The sequence below is a fragment of the Lepisosteus oculatus genome, chromosome 2 (assembly GCF_040954835.1).
Source record: "Lepisosteus oculatus isolate fLepOcu1 chromosome 2, fLepOcu1.hap2, whole genome shotgun sequence".
Taxonomy (NCBI): Eukaryota; Metazoa; Chordata; class Actinopteri; order Semionotiformes; family Lepisosteidae; genus Lepisosteus; species Lepisosteus oculatus.
In genome coordinates this window covers 9,180,153-9,200,071 of record NC_090697.1, presented here as the reverse complement: position 1 = coordinate 9,200,071, position 19,919 = coordinate 9,180,153, and the positions used below count along the sequence as shown (strand labels likewise).

Here is a 19,919-nt window from a genome sequence, read left to right as displayed (position 1 = left end):
CTATGAATCTCTGCAAGTCTTCCCAGAACTATGAAGCTTCTTTATTCATATCAGACTTTGTATTTAAATCTAAAATTAAATTATGTTTGCTCATTTTGCAAAAGAAAGTCAGTTTATTAACATAGTTCCTCTTCATTTTCAGAATGTCATATTCAGCATGTTGGATTGTAAAACTGATGAGTAATTTTAATGTTTTCTTGAGCTGAAGCTCAGAATTTCTTCCTAATTTTTTGTCCCCAGTTGAAGTCCATATAATGATTGTGAGATATGTTTAAGCAAAATATCTATTCCACAGCATAAAGTTTTTTTTTCTAGATTTGCAGCATTATTTTCCTAACATTATTTGGGAAAAAATACATGAGGAATATTTTCTGGTGAAGGACTTGTAGAATCACCCTAGAAATTCTTTTATACATAGTAATTTCCTGGGAGTTTTTATATTTGGTAAAGTTTGACAAGCTTTTAGAAAAAGGTTGTACTCAAATTCTATAAAGATCTTTTAAAACTGATAAAACACAATCTTAAAAGAAATAAAGCTCTTTAAAAATTAAAGCAATTTTGTGGTGGTATAGTGGCTGATATGGCAGTATTGGATTGAGTTATACTCAAATACCTTACCAAAATCATACCAATTTGCTTATTTTCAGGAATGATATTCATGATCTATTTTACTTTAAAAGGCTTGCTTTAATATTCTTGAAACACTCAATTTATATTTTAAATGGTGGAACATTGTGCAAACCACTAAGTTAGCTTTTCCCACAAAAGTTGTTAAATTTACAAAATATCCAATAATATAAGTAAAGGTTAAGGATACATCAGCTCTTGTGTTTTTAAGGAACTGACAGACGAATCATTCATCTTATTGATGAAGGCCTACTAGAATAGGTTAGTGAAATCCTAGGTAACACAAACTGTCTAGATAGAGCCAGAATTCAATGATTTTATTATCTGCAGAATATCAGAATTCATTAGAAATTGCGAAACAATAGGCCAGGCACAGACTTCATTAATACTGGAACACATTTTTTTTCCAGTGAATACCAAAAATAAAATATCCGATGGACTGTGACAGGCATTGCATTGCTTTTATAAGAAAAATCCTTATTGGCCTGACCAGAGAGATGCCTTAGGCTAGAAGCTCTGTCGTCCCAGTTACATGGCACAGAATGAGATGCAGAGAAGGTCTCATCAAAGCAGGTGTGAAAGCTTTGGATTTTGCAATCCCTGCTGCTGGATTCCTTCTGGATTCAATTCCAAACTGGGGAGTGGAACTTGCATGTCTGTATGGTTTTTCTCCACATGCTCCAGTTTCTTCCTCCCATTCACAAACATGCTGTTGAAGTGAATAAGTGTCTCTTCAACAGACTTCATGTGTGAGTATCCTGAGATGGACAAGCAACCTATCCAGGGTGTAGTCCTGTCTTGCTCCCTGTGCTTGTGGGATAGGCCCTGATTTATTCTGACTCTTGACAATAATAACTGAAAGTACGGCCTATGCTAACTGCATTTGGGGGGTTGATTTGAGGAATAAATGGCTTTCTGATAATGGATTTATGGATATGGTGATAAATTGTCTCTGGGTTTCTTCACATTTCCAAGAAGCAATCTGTTATCTTCAGTGACATCATTATTATTTTTTTTGCGTGTCTAGCAGTTTGTTGTTGCTAATTATGTGCCAAGCAGATGTCCCTCTTCAGGGTGACTTACAGTATAGAAAATTAACATTATGTGTAAGTACAAAAAAATCTTGTAGATAAAATAATGTACAGTAAATTAAGGTATTACTGAGAACCAGTAATTTATGTAGATGGTAGCATATATTCTAAAAGTTGCTATGCATCTAGAGTCCAAGAGACCCGAGTGTCCTCAGAGACAAGTCAGGTAATGTCCAGAAACGTTTTCTCCAAAATAGTAGGGGACATTTTTTCATAGTAATCCGTTTTGATCTGTTGATGTACAAATGGATGGATCTGTGAAACGCATTTTGCTTTCCATTTCTTACAAATCTAAACAGATTTTCAGTGTATTTATAATTTTCAATGTGGGGATATTAATCCCAGCAAGAAAAAACCGAGAAGCACAGGTCTGGAGTGTCTTATAGGTGAGAGTGTTAATGTTTCATGACATTTTATTAATTTACGATATGTCGGAGGTTGCTGTGTTTGATTTCCAGTTAATCTTTTTGGGGCGGGACAAAAACAACCCTGCTGGCTACCCTAAGCAGCTAACGTTTCAGACAACCTCCCCCCCAAAAAGACTTAGGTTGAGACAGTTTTGTGTTATACTGGTTTTACTGTATATAGTAATGGATGAATTACAGGACATACAGATTTTACATTTGAGAACATTACCAATTTTGTTTGAGAGATTCTGCATTTTACATACCTAAACAACACTACGGTCTAATTTCGAGTGTGCATCTTTGATAAGCAATGCATTTAGAATCCGAAAGCTTACCAAACGATTTCCGAGTTTATAAATGATAGAGAAACCTGAATTATTTTACAGATTTTAAAGGACTTTAGTATTAGCTGTAACAACAGCGATAACACAAAGTGCGGCCTATGCTAACTGCATCCGGGGGCTTGATTTGAGACACTAATCCTTGCTGAGGAGGGTTGGCTGGAGGTGGGAGACGCCCGGAAAAGTGGTGCAGTCGACGGGAGTGATAGTTTTTCGAAAGCTGCGCTGAGAAAAGTTTAGTAGCACTGAATTTGATTTCATTTGTTTTTTGGATACTGTACAGATTAGAACCAGGCAACAAAGTCGGTTTATTTATCACCCCCCACAATTGCACAGAGGAGATAGTCAGAACCAGCCGGACCAAGTAAATAAACGATATTTGTAAGAGTAAGCGTCGGGAAATCCCGTGAGTTCTCTTGGTTTAAAAAAAAAAATCTAGTAGCAGTTAAGGTGAGAACAAGGTATAATATATCCAAAAGAAAATATTGACTTCTTGGTTGGTAGAAGGGACTAGAATCAGCAAAGCTGCTTCAGCAAGTGGTAAACGCCAAGACGAGAAAAGCCGAGGAGCAGACTGCACTCGACCACAACACCATGGAATAAACATGGCCCACAAACGAAGTCTGTTTATTGAAGGTAGGCCTCTGGCGACATATTTAATCGTTGCGTGGCGTTGTGTGGAGTTTGATTTTTCAAAATATTGTATATGCTTTTAAAGGCTAAGGGCTACAAGTAGGTATGCTTCCATGCGATAGTTTGTTTCATTTCTTGCAAGACGATTGGTAAACAGAGCATACGGCCTAGACAGCGGTCGATTATTTGTCTATAAAAACGAAATGTACAAATCTGACTGTGACGGACGTTTTTGGAAAATGCGGAGAACCGTTCGCAAATACCATATTGGTTTAGTCTGAGGTGTGTACCGTTTTATTTGGCTTTGAAAAACTGCGTGAATTCATGCAGGCACATTTTGTGGTTTTCGCTTATTTTTATACCTATACAACTAATGTTTCTTAATCCGTACCGGTATTATCAACCACCTTAGAACTTCAGAATTTGTGTACAAATAAAGTTAAATTACGGTGCACCGTTTTAAAACGTTTACATTACGTTTAAGGCTGAGTATATATTAAATGAGTTTCCGTCTCATCTGCCTTGCGTGCTTCTGCAGCATTTCTATTGCAGCTTATTTGTAATGGCCAAAATTAATTTATTTACAGTCCGAGCCTAAATGCCCCAAACCTGTTGTTAATTTGTAAAATGAAGCACTGTGTAAAGGTTTCATAGTGAAATAAGAAAGCTGATGCGTTACCCAATTCTGTTAAAAAAATATTTTACTTTAATTGCATGAGAAATATTAGCACAAACTCTTCAGCAGCAGAGCAAGGACTAAAGCAACCGTGTATAAAAGAAATATATGGAATATAATGTATTGATTCCGAAAATGCAAGCGTTGTGTACGGTTATAAACGTGTCTATGAGAAACATGGAAGATGAAACAAGCTCCATATTTAAAAACTGAAGAGTCAGTGAAACGCAATTTTCTGTTTATAGGATTTTCATCATCGAAAAAGTTGCTGTGCTGAAGGGTTGTTGGGATGCAGTGTTTTGACTGTCGATATATTGATGATGTTGATGCAGTGTCTGAGACATAAGCTGTCGTACAGTAGGATCCAAGTTGATAATGGCCAAAGGAAATGCTGTAGGAGTACCAGTGAAGAAAGTACTTGAATATTTATTTTGCTGTACCCTAATCTGGAGAGTATACGCAAAAGCGTGCAGCAGGTTTATTAAGTTTGAAACACGAGTCATGTTCTGACGGAAGACTGCATTCCTAGAGTAAGAATACAAAGAATCAAGTAGTGAAGTCTTTTGGCAACTGATTCCCTTGAATACTTTTATTTTTAAGCGTTTTCTAAACCACGTCTAAAATTTATGTCCAGTCATTTCTGTAAGGATCATTTCCCGTACGTCTATTTTAAACATGAGTTATAAATGTTAGTATTCCCTTGTCCTGTTTTATTGTTTTATGCCTTTTGTTTTACTTAAATGTCACTTAATACCGTGACGAAAGACAGCATTGTTGTGGTGGTAGGTCACATTTAAAGAACATGAAAGATTCATGCATTTTATGTCTGCACTAATGTACAGTTGAGTATGTTAAGATATTAAGCGAAAGGGGGACAAGGCCTCCAGTTTTAATCTTCTATTCAAATTAATCTCAAGACTGTCTCCTCTGTTGAGCCAGAATGATTGATACATGGTCTAGATATGTCAGGTCTGTTGTATTAATGTGTAAGTTTTGCCACTGTGGTGAAAGAGAACCTACTTTTGTTTGTTTGGACTGCATGCAACATGGAACTCTCCTTTTAGATATATATATCTCATTGTTATATTAATAATGTATTTGGCTGATGCCTTTACCCAAAGCTTCTTATAATAATACAAGCTATACAAAATAGTCTAAAAATAGTACATACTTTAAGTACAAAATTATTGCAGATGGCTAAGAAAGTCACGAAGACAGTAGCGAAACAATAGAACAATCTATTTAACAGTCAAAAGTCTAGTAAACTAAAATATATATAATGAAAGCCAAAGCATGTGACACACTTGTTAAGCAGGAATAGAACCACAAGTTCCAAGTTATTGAGAGCTGTAAAGAGGGAGGGCAGTGATTGGCAGTCCCATGGGCAAAGAGAAAGTGGCAGTATAAAGGAGAAACTGGGTAAGAGGGACTGGAGTGCTGGTGAAACACAGGGATAGTGAAGATGAGGAGAATGGAAGTCAGCTTGGGAACTGAATCATTCGTGTGAAATAGGCAACTCTTTGTTTTGGTTGCACATTTGGTGAGTATTAGCTGTTTGAGATAAGCTGACAACTCCTGTCCCCAAATTCATTTTTTTTCCAAGGTGGTGTGATCTTTGTAGGTTGACTACTGCATTATTTGCTCCATTTTTCATAAAAGCTGAAGTGCTTTGTAGGAGGTGAATAATTTAGTGCGTGACTTTCTACATTCGAATTCCACAAATAGCTTGCTCAGGACACGATGCACAGCTGGTCAAGTGAATGGTGGATAACCAGCTATAATACATAGATCCAGCAATTAAATATATTAAAAAAGTCGCAATATTCTGTTTATAAAATAATAGATTGGGCAGAGAAGGGCATGCTTAAAAGCAAATTAGCCTGTAGCTTACTTCGTTGTGGTATCTCAGTATTGGTGGTACCCTTAGCTAGTAACATGGGTCTCCGTACTTGCATCGCGGTTTTGCATATTGTGAAAATTTGAATTGATATGACCTGAACTGACCTGACGATTACCTGTAATGTGAGGATTATGGCAGGTTTGAATATTTCTTTGCAGCAATGACATCCCTGACTGACAAACTGCACACAGAACCACATAGGATGGGTTATCAATGTATTTTTCTATTTACCATAATGTGATATTCCTCCAAACCAGAAACCTTTCAACGATACTAAATTCAAGATCTGTTGCTGCTCTTCAAGTGAGATGTGGCATTGCACCTTTGACCTCTTTTTTTGCTATGGGTTCATGCCAAAGTATTAAAATGCATTTGTCAGCTCAGGAAAAGTGATAGAAATGGTTTAAGAATACTTTTTCTTCTCTAGTATAAACAATTCATTTATAAGGCAAAAGTAATCTTTCATCAACGTTACCAGTGAGATTATTTTACTGTTATTTTAACATAAATGTCCAAAATATTTTTAACAAACAATTGCAACTATGTGCATAATGTGTCGTTATGTTAAATGCAAAGATTTAGTGACTGATTAAAATTAGCTAAGAAAAAGAGAGAAAGAGAACATTGTGCTGCTTTTTAAAGGGGAAATAATGCAAAATGTAAACATTTTGTAGTTTGAGTCTAAGAAGTTCTTTAAAGCAACAGTGTCAGATGAACAAGACTGTTTTAAGATGAGTGATTCAAGCACCTGTGTTTGAGCCAGCCCCAGAGGTGGATTGGTTCATTTGTACTACTGAAAAATAAAAAGCCAACAGTAGCCTAATCTTAGTGGCATTGTACAGATATTCGTCCCAAATGTATATCCAGAAAATCCAAGGGTCACTTCTGTTCAAACTCCTGTGAATCTGTGTGAATCTGGCACTACAGGATTGAGGGATTTTGTGACCATTTCTCCAGACAGAATTAGGCTAGGTTAGGGTCTACAGCCCTGGTGCCAGAGAGCGCAGTTAATGTTATACTTAAGGGTCACGCAGCAAATGATCAATTAAGCAAATGCTGTGTAATTGAAGGGAACACTGGTCCATGAGTGCTGAAGGATATTCTTATTTTTGTAGATTGTAGATTAAGGTGGCACAGTGGTCAGCGTGTCTACGTTGCAGTGCTGGGGGCCTTGGGTTCAGTTCCTTGGTCCTATCTGCATGGAGTTTGTGTGGTCTCCCCTTGTTCACAAGGGTTTTCTCCGGGTGTCAGTACATTTAAAAATAAGTCTAATGAGTGGAAGAAGAAAGATGAATTAATTTCTTGATTTCTCGTCTTACTGTGAAAGGTGTTTTGTTAGCATATACACCAAGCGGTACCCAGGGACAGAGAGAGCTAGGGAGTAACTATGTGTTGTATTAAAAATGTAAAATGTACTTCTGGCTACATGTGCATTAGTTTCTACGAAGGAAAAAAGGTGTCTAGGAAACAAAAATACTTAAATATTTCTCCTCATCACCTTGGGTGACCTGAAAAAAGTACAAAGCATATTTATTTTTTAACTAAAAACACTATAGCCAGTTGTAAATAGTGATCAAACATTTGTTTAGCTTGTCGCCTCAGTCCATACAGCACCATTCTGTTTATATGACCATAGAATAATTGTGGTGTGAATGATAATTGTAATATAAACTTAATTTTTCTTGGTCATTTCAAACACAGTTAGTTCATATTTAAATAAAATCGGTTGATCATAAGTATTGGGACCCTTTCACTTGGGTAACCTTCAAGTGGAAAAGTCTATATTTGGTTATATGTGCCTTTGAGGTAAAAATAAAGAGGTATTATGATTGACCCATGGAGCTCTGCAAACTCTGTGTAAACACTTGTGAGGCTTGGCCACGGCCCCTTTGAGTTCTTGGCAGTTCTTGGGGCGTTCTGACTATTGCTTTCTTAAGCATGCAGGCCTAAAATGCATTCTCAGTTGGATTTAAATGTGGAGCTTGATTTGGTCAATCTAAATTGTTTGCCCCTTTTTTCTCCTGATGTATTCCTAGATGCATTTTAGTGCTTATAGTTGAAATTTGAATTCAGAGCTTTATTGGCATGACTCAAGAATTACAGTGTTCCCAAAGCATTAACATTTATCAAAAACATTTGCTGTAAAAACACATTATAATTAGAATGTTATAATGAGACTATTCCAACATCATCTGGGAGGTTTACTCTTGTGTTTCTCGTACTGCGACAGGAGATCTTCTTCCACCCTCCCCCAGTGAGACTGGAAGCTGTTCTGAGTCTTGCAGTAGTAGGAATTCTAGGATTAAGATTCATTATTATTAGGAACGAATGTTTGCCTAATCCTGGAGTGTTTCTTGTAGAACAGCAGGAAGTACAGCTCTGTTGCTGTGTCTCCCTGCTGGCCCTGAGAGCTCAGTTTGTCCTCTTTGGGCAGCCAGATCTAAGATAATCCCGTGTCTCAGAGTTTCTATGTCCAGGCTGTGGTCATCTGTCCTGTACTTCATCAGAGTTTGTTTCTCCCTGCTGTCCCTCACTCTGGTGAGATACTTGACCTGGTAGCATTCTGGTTTATTTGTGTCCCAGTGTGTGGGGTGATGGGATATGGCTTGTCATTTGGTTGATTCTCATTGGTGGTATTTTCGCAGTGTTGTCCTGGTGCTGGCTGATATATGTGTGGCTCAGGGCACTGAGCTTCAGGGCCAGCTGGCTGAGGGGGCTCTTCTCTGGGCTCATCTGAGCCCTGTGGTGAACTGTATATTTTGTGTCATTATCATGCTACATGGTAAAGTGCTGTCCAATAAAAATGGAATATCTTCAGTTTCTTTGTTTTTCCAATCTTTAACTTTGCCATCACTTTGGTGTATCCTGGACTCATCTGTCCATATAGCTTTATTTAAAAAAAAAAATAGACAAGACTGTAAGTGCAGGTGAAGACCTAATAATTTGTCATGTCAGGATACTTTGACACATGACTTTGAATGTGTTGCAGAAGGAAAGACTGATCTTTACAAAGGTAACCTTCGAAGCAGAACAAAATTGGTGGTGTTCTTTCTGAATCCTGCCTGCACCATGATCAAACAGTGGCGCCTGCTCTATGATATAATAATGACAACAATAATAATATCCTTACACTTATGGATAACACACGTGTTTGAATAAAAAGCTGTAGATACCAGCTGGTCACCCCGGTAATATAAGAATTACATTGTAGCAGTGCTTCTTATCCTTTTCAGTCACATAGGGCAAACTGACTTCAATATAAAGATTGTGCCACCCCACCCCATCCCCACACATATGAACACATCACCCACCAATCCAGGCACAATAATAATAATAGTCATCATCATCATTTGGAACACAGTGAAACATGTTACTCAGTCACTCTCAGAACTCCTCTTGTGTTTATGTCCATCAGACTTGAAAAAACATAATGTACCACACCTGAACAGTCTTAAAGTGAGACCCCTGTCTCATGTGTATCAATGTGCAATATAACATATAGCACAGAACTAATAAAATACATGCACATTAATAATGTATTCCTTTATTTTTCTCATATGTGTTAAATTCCATGTCACACTTTTTTACGAGGGCACACTGGATGAGAAATGCTGCTCTATATTGTAATTAGCTGCAAGCACAGACTAAAAAAGAATTTTGCAGTAGAATTCAGCATTGCACCTGCAAAATAACAGCAAATAATTAAGTGTCACAGACCTCACACAGGAAGGTTTTAAACTGTAAAAGGGAAATCATAATGCATTAGGGACAGGCTGAAGAAAGGCAAAACTCTATATTAAATAATATTAGCATAGAAGAGGCAGATGGTTAAAGGCGGAGAAGCTCTTAGGATAAATCCCCAGGGCATGATGGTATTCTACTAATTGTATTTAAGGAAATGAGATCTTCACAATGTGCAGCCAATCTATAAAAATGGTGACAAAAATGAACAAGAAGTTAGACGAATGTGTCTTCATTTTTTACATGTAAGGCTTTATGAACAAAACTCAGAACTACTCTCCAGGGTTGTAAGTATGACAGCAGGATGGGTGGTCAATATGATTTTACCAAAGGAAGGGTTTCATTAATTAGCTTGTTAAGAGTATTTTGAACAAGCAACAGCAGTGAACTCAAGAAGCATGTAATGTGGAATAAAGATATAATTTAGCATTTTAGAAGACGTTTGAATAAGTGTCTAATAAGAAAAACCTCATAGACAGTAGGCATTTAAGGAGGTGTGCAGATAAGGGGTGAATGCTCAAATTTGGGCAACATAATTAGCAGCATGCCATAACCATATCAATTCTATAGATGATTGTTTAGTTACCAAACTAATTTTGTGCTTTACAAGTTTTACTAAAATAAGAATCTTAGAAAACACTATAGAGGAATCACTGTAGATTCAGTAAAGGAAATTACTGACTGAACAAACAGCTGGAAGAGGACATTTAATGTCTAATTGTTGAATGTTGCATGCATGTCATGTGTGTTTAATTATTGTAAATACATATTTATAACTTTTATTTAGAGTTATTTAACAAAAGCTGTGAGTGTCTGGGTCTGTCCCTTTTACAGAACAAAGACAAACGGCACTCAAATGTTCAAACAAGCCACATATACTTTGGAGGAAAAAGGGGAACTTGTTTCTTATAAAAGTTCTTTTTCAGGACTTCATCACTTCCTAAATGGATGTTAGACAAATGGGAACATCTTTCGTGTTATAAATAGTATGTGACAATACAGGTGAAAGCTGTGTTGTAGTCTGGTGGAAACCACAAACAGGACATATATATTTCTACCATTACTGTGGCATAAATCCTAACATCAGTCTCGTCATTGCTGAAATGACCTGGATGAGTTCTGTACCTGACCTGCTAAGGAGGAACCTACTTACAGTGGCGTTTTTTTCTTCTGTTCCACATGTCTGATTGATCCTGCTTAATCTGTTTAATTCCTGCTGCACTGGGGCTCACATTTTCTCTGTACGTGTACATCCTCCACTCTATTATACCATCCTCAGAAAGAGTAGTTTAGTGGCCTGCCAGGAATGTTGTGATCATTGTTAAATATTACTAAGATTGCTTGGTCATCTGGACTCTGGTCATCTGGACCCTGGCCATCTTGGCTGCCTCAGTTGACTGGGTAAGGTAAGGGACAGCTGTGGAGCTCCAATGTGGGCCTGACTAAAATACTTCAAAGAATGGCCTGTATCTTAACAATAAACTCTACTGTATACCTGTGTCATACACAGCAATGCAAAATGGAAAATGCTAAATCGGATGAAGCTACCTATAGGAGAGATTTTAAGAGATAAAAGTGGAACCCAATATGCACTATATGGCTGTAAACTGTGGGGTCCAATCGCAGACCGGGATTACACTTAATGAGACAAACATCCAGGGCACTCAGTGTTTTTACAGAACACCCTGTGCTCTGTAATAATATTTTCCATATGCAAAGAAAAACACCAAACGACTTGTACAGGACTAAGTAGGCCAATACCCACTGCTAATCAATATACAGAAAAAAGCAATAAAATATTGGTAACATTTAGAAAACAATGACCATAATTCATACCACCAAAATGCCCTGCTGAGCCAAGAACTGGGCTCCCAGAAGATCCCCCTTCAGCCAGCTGGTTCTGAAGCTCATGAACACAAGCCTACCTCAGGCAGCACAGCTAAAACAACAAATACCTAACTGCAGCACAAGCCAAACAATACTACCTTACCCACTGGGAGAGACACACAAACACAACACAAGCAGGAGTGATATGAGACCCTACAAAGACAGTACACACCAACTGAGCATCTGAGCAAGGTAAGAGACAGCAAGGGCGAAAGAGATCAGGAGAAACAAGCTTCGACAAGCACAGTGACCATAGCCTGGCCATAGAAACCGGGCTACACAGGCAGATCTGCCTTCACATAGATGACAGGCTGTGCTCTGACTGCCAGCAGGGAGAAGCAGAGACAGGCATGCGCTTTCTGCTGCACTGTGGGGAAAAATAGGATTAGACAAACATTCTTCCCTAAAATAACAATATCTAATCGCCAGAATTCCCACACCTGCCAGGGTCAGGACAGCTTCCAATCCTGCTGGAGAGGGGAAAGGAAACTCAGTAGAACTGGCAGCCCAAAATGTGATCTCTGGTCACAGCCTGAGGAACAGATAGGCTCACTGTCTCACAATCATGTTGTAAGTGTCCAACAATATGTTTTGTAATGTAAATGTTGTGTTAAGTTTTTCCGCTTTGGCCACACTGTAACCCATCAGTCATACCAATAAAGTTCTTTGAATTTGATTCAGGTATTTACATTGATGTAATTTTCTACATCTAGATAAAGTGAAGATGCAGTTAATAAGGCAGTCAGTGTTAGGATATAGACATTTAGCTGTGCTTCTTTTAGCGCTGATATGCTATAGCACTCTTTGTCCTGGCCGTTATTTTAATTATTCCAAATACACCTGTACAAAAGCAAAATGCCTGTTTGTTTCGGACATGTATACAGAATGCCAGGCAGAAGCATCCACAGCACACTTGGTGTCCGTAGATGTGCACCCTGCTGCTATTTGCGTTAAAGATAATGTTGCTAAAATTCAATAGAAATAAAGGTATTGAGAAAGTTAGTGCTATTAACCCATGTCAGAATCAACAGTGTATCGTGAACAACAGGGCACAGTTAAGAACTGAAGATAAATCCATTTAAAACTGCAAAAAGAAAGCAGGTCTTTACATAAAAGCTTGATGGAATGTGGCTCTAGCTAACCTGCCATGTTATCAAAGCTGATACCATTGCTTCTCTCAAGAGGACCTGGGTGGGGTCCTGGGCTACAAAAACCCAGTCAAACCTCCTCCTTTCATTCACAGACATGATGTCCTTTGGGCGAATACCACAGTTTTACATCCCTGTTTGTGGTTGAGTTGTGTGGCGCTGGCAGGGTGGATGGTGTGCTCCTGTTTTGTGGTTTTAGAGTCTTAAGAGATAAGATTCTTCACACACCTGAAGAAGGCTCCACGGCCGAAATATTGTGTTCTCTTTCTTCTTTTTTTCAGCATGGAATAAACCTATTACTTGTTCCTTTGCAGCCTACGCATGCTGACGCAGCTACCCACCCATAAGATCACTTTATTGGCCATGTACAATTTTTTGCATTAGGAATTTGTGTTTTTGCATACCCCGACTTGCTCTCCATCAGACACACAGGCACACAGAGAGAAAGAAATAAGCTTAAGGTCAGAGCACAGGGTCAGCCATTTTTACGGCACCTGTGGAGCACAGATCCTTAGCCACAGAGCCACCGCTTCATGATCTGTGAATGAGCTTTTTTTATGGGCTCACTAACCAGTAGGGTTCCTTTACCACCTAACTTTAGAAAAGAAATGCTTTCACGTCATTTTCTTTGGCTTTTGCTTCAGGTGCCTTGGAGTAATATCCTACCTGCACCCCAATTTACCTGGTGGTTGGTTCCACCCCGGTCACATTTCACGTTTTATTGCAGTGTCAGAAATACTTCATATTATCAACTGTTTAGAAAAACTGATGATTGGAAAAATAAAATACAGGCAAACCAATTATTAAAACAGCAATAAAAAAATCAGACGTTTATAAATTATGATGTCATCCAATTCACACTTCAATGAAAAGGTTCATGTTTGTTTCTTGTCCCACCTCCATCTTATACTCAATGGGACATCGCAGGTCAAATAAAACCTTGGTTTAACAATTAATTTTGGAGAATAATCTACCTATTGGTTTTTGTGTATAGATCACAATTATCAGTTTTAATTTACATGGCTAAACAGAGGGATCAGACCAATGCAGTGGACTTTCAGAAGATAAAAAAGGAGATGTACCTAAAACGGGTACCAAAATAACAGTAGTTCAGGGCTTTATTAAAGCCGATTATAGAAAATACAACACAATATGAGTGCATAACAGGAACAGGGAAGGACAGATTAGCACTACAGTATCAGTGAGATTTAAATAACTTTTGATGTGGAATTTTTATCTTTACTCAATAGAGTGTAACTTGCAGTTTTACATTTTGTTCCTTTAAACTTGCACGTCTCTTTAAGCAGCACATAATATTATCTACACACACTATTCCACAAATTCAAAGAAAAAATGAAGAAATAAAAAGAAGCAAACAAATAATAAGAAAGAAAAATAGAAACATAGAATATAGAAACATTTCTATTGTTTCAAACCTTTTACTGTAACACACCTAAATAAATGTAGGTGCACAAAAGAGTATTAATTGAACATAAAATTAGTTGAGTGGCCTCTGTGTAATAAAAATGGTTCTCGTGGTGAATAAAACCACCAGTCTCTGAGGTTCCTTGGTAAAGTAGTGAATTTCAAGCTAAGATAATCATGAAAGCTAAAGAGCTTTCAAAGCAAGTCAGGGATAAAGTAATTGAAAAGGACAGATGAAAGGGTACAAAAATAGTGAAGTCTCTGAATATCTATCTCTGTGAGCACACTGTACTCAATCATCTAGAAATGGAAGGTGTCGTATCGCACAGGCACTGCCTTAATCAGCCCGTCCCTCCCAACTAGGCAGCAGCTGGGTCAAGTGGAAACTGATGAGGGATGCCACTGTGAGGCCAGTGACAAAGTGCTTCAGTGTTCACTGGCTGAAATGGGACAGTCTTCAGTTTGATCGCCCAGGTTCTGAATAAAATATTAATAAATGTATATCTCAAAATGGGAAGCTATTGGAAAAAGTCTGAATACTTTTGCAAGCACCTTCATTGCTGCATAGTATCATAGCCAGAAGATAACTTGAACTGCTGCCATAAAAAAAGTAATTCTGTCTATAACAGTCAAACAAACAAAAGATATAAATTCCTTCCTGATGATTCAAGACTATTTATTCAGAAAAAGAACGTTTTAGAGTGCTCATGACGTGCTAATTTAGTTCCCAATTCTTGAATTTGTAATTTGTACATTCTAAATGCAAATTAGGATGAAAATAGTGTAACAGTACTCCTAATGAAGCCCTTTATTACATCATATTAAATGGGAGGTCCACTCACTAAGCAATGATTAAAAGAAATTCATGGTTGGATTAAAATGCAAATCAAAACAACTCCCTGTCTACTAGTGTTGAAGTGCCATCATGTGGCTTCATGCAGAAAATGAGGATCAAGTACCAGGTTACAGTATATTGCTTTGTGATCTTCCAAGAAATATTGGTAAATTGCCAAAATCTGGATCTCAGGGAAAGGCTATTTCAATGTGATTTGAGAACAATTTATGTCTGGCAAACTAAAGCAATATTTTTGGCAGATTGGTTAAACACTCGTAGGGCATTGACTAGCAGTCAGATGTACAGCTGTACAAAGCTACAGATGCAGTATTCTTTAAGGGGCCCTGCTGAGCACACAGTCCATCAGAATCTGGTTTGAATACATGATTCAAGTCAACACTTCTAACTGAACTATATATAGAACTGTATGGCAACAGTTGGATTAATGAAGTAAAAGAAATGCAAACTGAAATGTGTCAGACATTGTTGGGACAAACTCAGATGTAAGAAACTGCTTTTCCCTGTTAAAAATCTGATGTTAAAAAAAGCAACATGCCCTTCTCTATCATTCCACTACCCAAAACGGAAAGCATAAACTAACAAAACAAGAATGTACTGCCTTTTTGTAGTTGAAGAAGGCAAATAAGTTTTTTGGGTGGTAGCCTATGGGGGGAAGTTGTTGGGGAGCATGAATCTTATCAGAAAGCTTGTTCACAGGGCATCAGATGAAATGAACAAGGAAAATAATAACATAGCATTGTTGAGCAACACAGAAATCACAAGATGTGCACATGAAAAACTAAAGTAAGTAAACTAGCTGAAGTACCCAGTCTCGCGCAAGAAAGGAAATTAACATGGCAAAATACATTTACACCAGATGTGATGCTGATTGAGTAAATTATAACAATGTTATATGTGAGAATTTCATGCAAAACACATTGTGTGCCTGCTTGGATCTAGAATATGTAGTTTTTTGTTATAGTGCTCTACTTACGTGCTAGATATGTTGCCGATTGTGTTTCAAATAACGGTAGTGCTGTTCATATTGATTTTTTTAGAAAAATATGCCCCTTTTTTATATGAACAATCTAAAAATTATTTGGATATGTTTTCATCTGCTACAAATTAATAACTTTTTGGCCATATTCATAGCATTTTCTTAGCTATTGACCAAAAGTGTGTATGTCTTGTGTGAGTATTTGGGTTTATCCTTTTACTTGCCTCCCTAAATTTTGTGGAGTATTGCTGCATGAATAGATATAAATATGTAGTGGAAGATATTAATAATAATTGTAATAATAATTATTATTAATAATAATTGCTTTCCCTAGAATTGTGAGTACCTGTGATCAGTATAATTTATGCCTGTATTACTACAAGTGGTGACTAAAGGATACTAATCTTAAGAAACCTGTCTAGATCTTGTTCATTTTGTAAAATGTTTCCTTAAAACAAATTCCAAAGAGATTTTTAATGTAGGTGGGGTAAGGAGATGGTGTATGTATGAAAAAGCACATTGCTAATAAAGTTCTGAATCTTTTGACTTCTTCTTTATTGGTTTCTCTTGTGCCAGGTAATCTGTTTGCCAATAGTATTACATCAGCTTATGTCATTTGATTTGTAAAATATGGCCTTAGCTTTGTTAAGCTCTAAGCTTTTCTGTGGTATGTCCTTGAATTACATTAGGACATACATTAGAAAACTAACAAGAACCTCCACCTCCACATTCACTGCATTCCATGAATGTGTTGTATCATGAGAAGAATTAAAGATTCAGTGTGCTTTTTTCAATTTTGATTTTGACTGTTCAAGAAAACGATGACCTGTGTAGGAAAAAAGAAATGGAAGGTAGGACACCATCACAATGTGGGATCCTTTGTATGTAGCCTGAATTAAAACAAAAGTGTAATTTATTTTCACATTAGTATTCCACATCACTTACAAACTATAATTATATTAAAAGTTGAACATGACCTTTATGTTTCTGTATGGTGGTGTCATTTTATTTGGTCTCTTCACATGAGTGGACCAGCAAATTTGGACTGGAGAGTAGATGATCATTTTCTTTATTAATTGTGATTTTAGAGTCGGCTTTTAATTATTGTACACATAGAACACAATACCTTTGCTATAAGCATGCACATACACAAGAAATGATCAAAAATGAAAATTACTGAAGAGATCAATGATGAGTAAAAATTACATTTTTCCTATATACACAGTAGTATTGATCAATGTTTTGGGGTTTATACTTAAAGTGATTGTCATTTTACAAAAGTGAATGATGCATCTGCTTGTTTTGCTACTTTAGAATCTGTTAGGTGTCTTATTTCAAACTGAAAAAGAAATACAATTGCAATAGAAAAGGTTATATTTATGTTCAGCACATTTTCTGTCATCACCTTACAGAACTGAAGTGAAAGCCTAACAGTATGTAATGAGCCTTAGGGTGACAAAATAAATGGATTATTTAATAAAAAAATAACATGATAACAGACATCTACTGTTAACAGCCAGTTGTCTTAAAGCAATATTAATTACAGATTGTATCCATGTGGTGCAGCAATATTATGTTGGATAGCAGGAGCGAAATCAGGACTCCAAAGCAGCTAACTTGAGAAAGACGTCATTAGTTCATATAGAAATTACCATGTTGGAATGAAAAACCCTGCAGAGAGTCCTAACTGTATGGCTGTTCAAGTAGGTGGCTGCTTCAGCGTGCGTAGGCTACAAAGGAACAAGTAAAGGTTTATTCCCTGCTGAAAAGAGGAGAAAAGAAACACAGCATTTCGGCCAAAGTAGGCTCCACAGCCGAAACGTTGTTTTTTTTCTTCTCTTTTCAGCATTAAATAAACCTTTACTTGTTCCTTTGCTAACTACATTGTGCTTAAGTGCTGTAATGTAAACATAAGCCAATTGTAGTTCATTTTTGTCCAAGCTCTAGATAGATCAGAAGCCAAGAAAGATGGAGGTTTCAAGCAGACGTGGAGCTTTTCTGTTGCCGATGGCAGTGACGAAGAAAGACAAAATGAGTAAGACCTTTCAGAACCTTTTCCCATACACCTTTTTAAGTTTAGATGTATTTGTGGTTTTTTTCCAGTTTTTGCTTATAAGGCTAGACTTTGCAATATTCTCCACCTATTAGAACTCTTATCAGACTTCACTAGAATTCAGAAACAAAAATTAAATTAACTCTGATTTTTTAACTTAAATCGAGTAGATATTGACCAAAGCACATTTGGTATAGTAAATAATATTAATTTTAAAATCTATAGAAATGGGTGTTGTGTTGGTCTGGTGATACTTGTAATAAAACCTAGTTTTCAGTAAGGAAAGAGGTTAACGCCCCTGAATGGTAGACTAAGGGAAGGTTTCCATTAGGTTTACAGGGTGAACTTTAGAATTGAGAGATTGTTGGTTTGAATCTGGGCTTTATACTACCAGCTGACTGTGATGTGGGTTCTCCAAGCAGCAGCATATTACCGATACGTTATAAAATTAAATAAGGATGGCACTGCTGCCTCTGAGCTCTGGGGCCCTGGGTTCAGTGCTGTACCTGGGGTTGTTATCTGTGTTTGCATGATCACCCTGTGCTTGCATGAGTTTTTGGCGGGTGCTCCAGTTTCCTCCCACAGAGACATAATGGTAGGTTAATTTGTGTCTGAAAAAAGTGTCCCTGGTTGCATGCCTGTGTCTGCCTGTGTCTGCCTGTGTCTGCCTGTGTCTGCCTGTGTCTGCCTGTGTCTGCCTGTGTCTGCCTGTGTCTGCCTGTGTCTGCCTGTGTCTGCCTGTGTCTGCCTGTGTCTGCCTGTGTCTGTTGTGTGGTGGACTAGTGTCCTGTCCATGGTGTAACCTGCCTTGGCTGTTGCCTGCCAGGTGAGGTTCCAGCTCCTCTGCAAACCTATATTGGATGAAGCAGTTAGAAAATGGATGGATGGGTAAAATTACTCGTGTTGTCAGTCTCATCTTTTAAAACAAACTCCAGGCCAAGGTTGGTGATGTAGGTGAGATAGTTTTGCATATTTGTGAATCCTTCAGAACTGTTCCACAGAAAAACATATTCAAAGCATGAGTAGCCTGGTATAATGCTACTCAATACATCAATTTCCCTACGGGATTAATAAAGTATTATCTATCTATCTAATATTGAATCTCCTTAATATTTTGCTCTTAAGTTAATGTATAACCAAATCTCATATTTCTTCCAGAAAATTGAGTTATAAAATTATATTATTTGAGGCATATTGGTCTAAGAAGAGGTTTTCTGTAGCAGACAGAGACTGAAGATGTTCATTAAATGTTTTACATGTATGTTTAAATAAAATGTTATTAGTCAAATGATTGGTGTTACTTTTGACACTGTTATCCTTTGAAATATCTTTATGAACATAACCAGGGTAACTTTCTTCCACCTGTGTAAAATTGCTTTGTGAAAATATTTGCTGTGCCTGCCTGGTGCTGAAATATTGACTTTAGTCTAATCATGATGAAACAATGTAATGCCTTAGTTGCTGAGGTAACCTCTAAGGTACAAAACAGTAGTTTGTGTCACTGCAGGAGTTTGTGACGACTCTGATGTAGGAATAGCCGTTTTTGATATTTTAGGTCGGTTCAGTTTCTTGTTAGTTTGTAAAAAACAAATCTGGTTTTCAGTTTCAGTTTTTTGTTATATTTTTGAAGATCAGAACATGTTGCAAAGAAACCATTTTTTAATAAAAAATACTTTTTCAGCCCTGGGTTTAATAATATTGACCCATAAATACTAAACACTGGATTTATACATAATTTTCATGTGCTGCATTAAATAGCAAAAGATAAATACAGCTGCTGTTAAAGTAAGTAAAGAATATTAGGTATTGTTTACAAGTCATTGACGCAACTCTTCCAACAGTCACTCAAGACAGGTGTGACTTCTATTACATGTAAGATTATGGAAACAATTAATAGAGAACTAATTTAAAAAATCACCTATACGGGAATCCATATTTACTGTTCTCTGGTATCTTATTTAGAAAATTCAGGTATTGCCTAAACAACCTGTTAAACATTTAGTGAACAACTGAGATGGAAATAGCTCTGAAAAAAAACTTATGTTGTTACATTTACATTGTCTCTAGACTATGTGGGGAAGCTATTAAAAAGGCAAACAAAATATTAGGTTGTGTGGTAAGAAGAATCAGATTTAAATAAAGGGATGTAATGTTAAAA

The 19,919-nt window shown here is 37.1% G+C and overlaps 1 protein-coding gene across 7 annotated transcripts in view; it reads left to right on the top strand.

Annotated features, from left to right (window-relative positions):
- Positions 1-1,999: 1,999 nt before the first annotated feature.
- The window catches only part of senp6a (SUMO specific peptidase 6a), a 49,515-nt gene continuing 31,595 nt past the window's right edge, over positions 2,000-19,919 (top strand). For 5 of the 7 annotated variants that reach the window (XM_069196666.1, XM_015355000.2, XM_015354994.2 and 2 more), the window contains exons 1-2: positions 2,235-3,102; positions 17,650-17,743. In XM_069196666.1, the coding sequence (XP_069052767.1) occupies positions 3,072-3,102; positions 17,650-17,743 (125 nt within the window). In that variant the 5' untranslated portion in view covers positions 2,235-3,071. Of the gene's footprint in view, positions 2,105-2,234; positions 3,103-17,649; positions 17,744-19,919 lie in introns of those variants that run through there. The other 2 variants (XM_015354984.2, XM_015355008.2) reach the window with 2 other exon arrangements.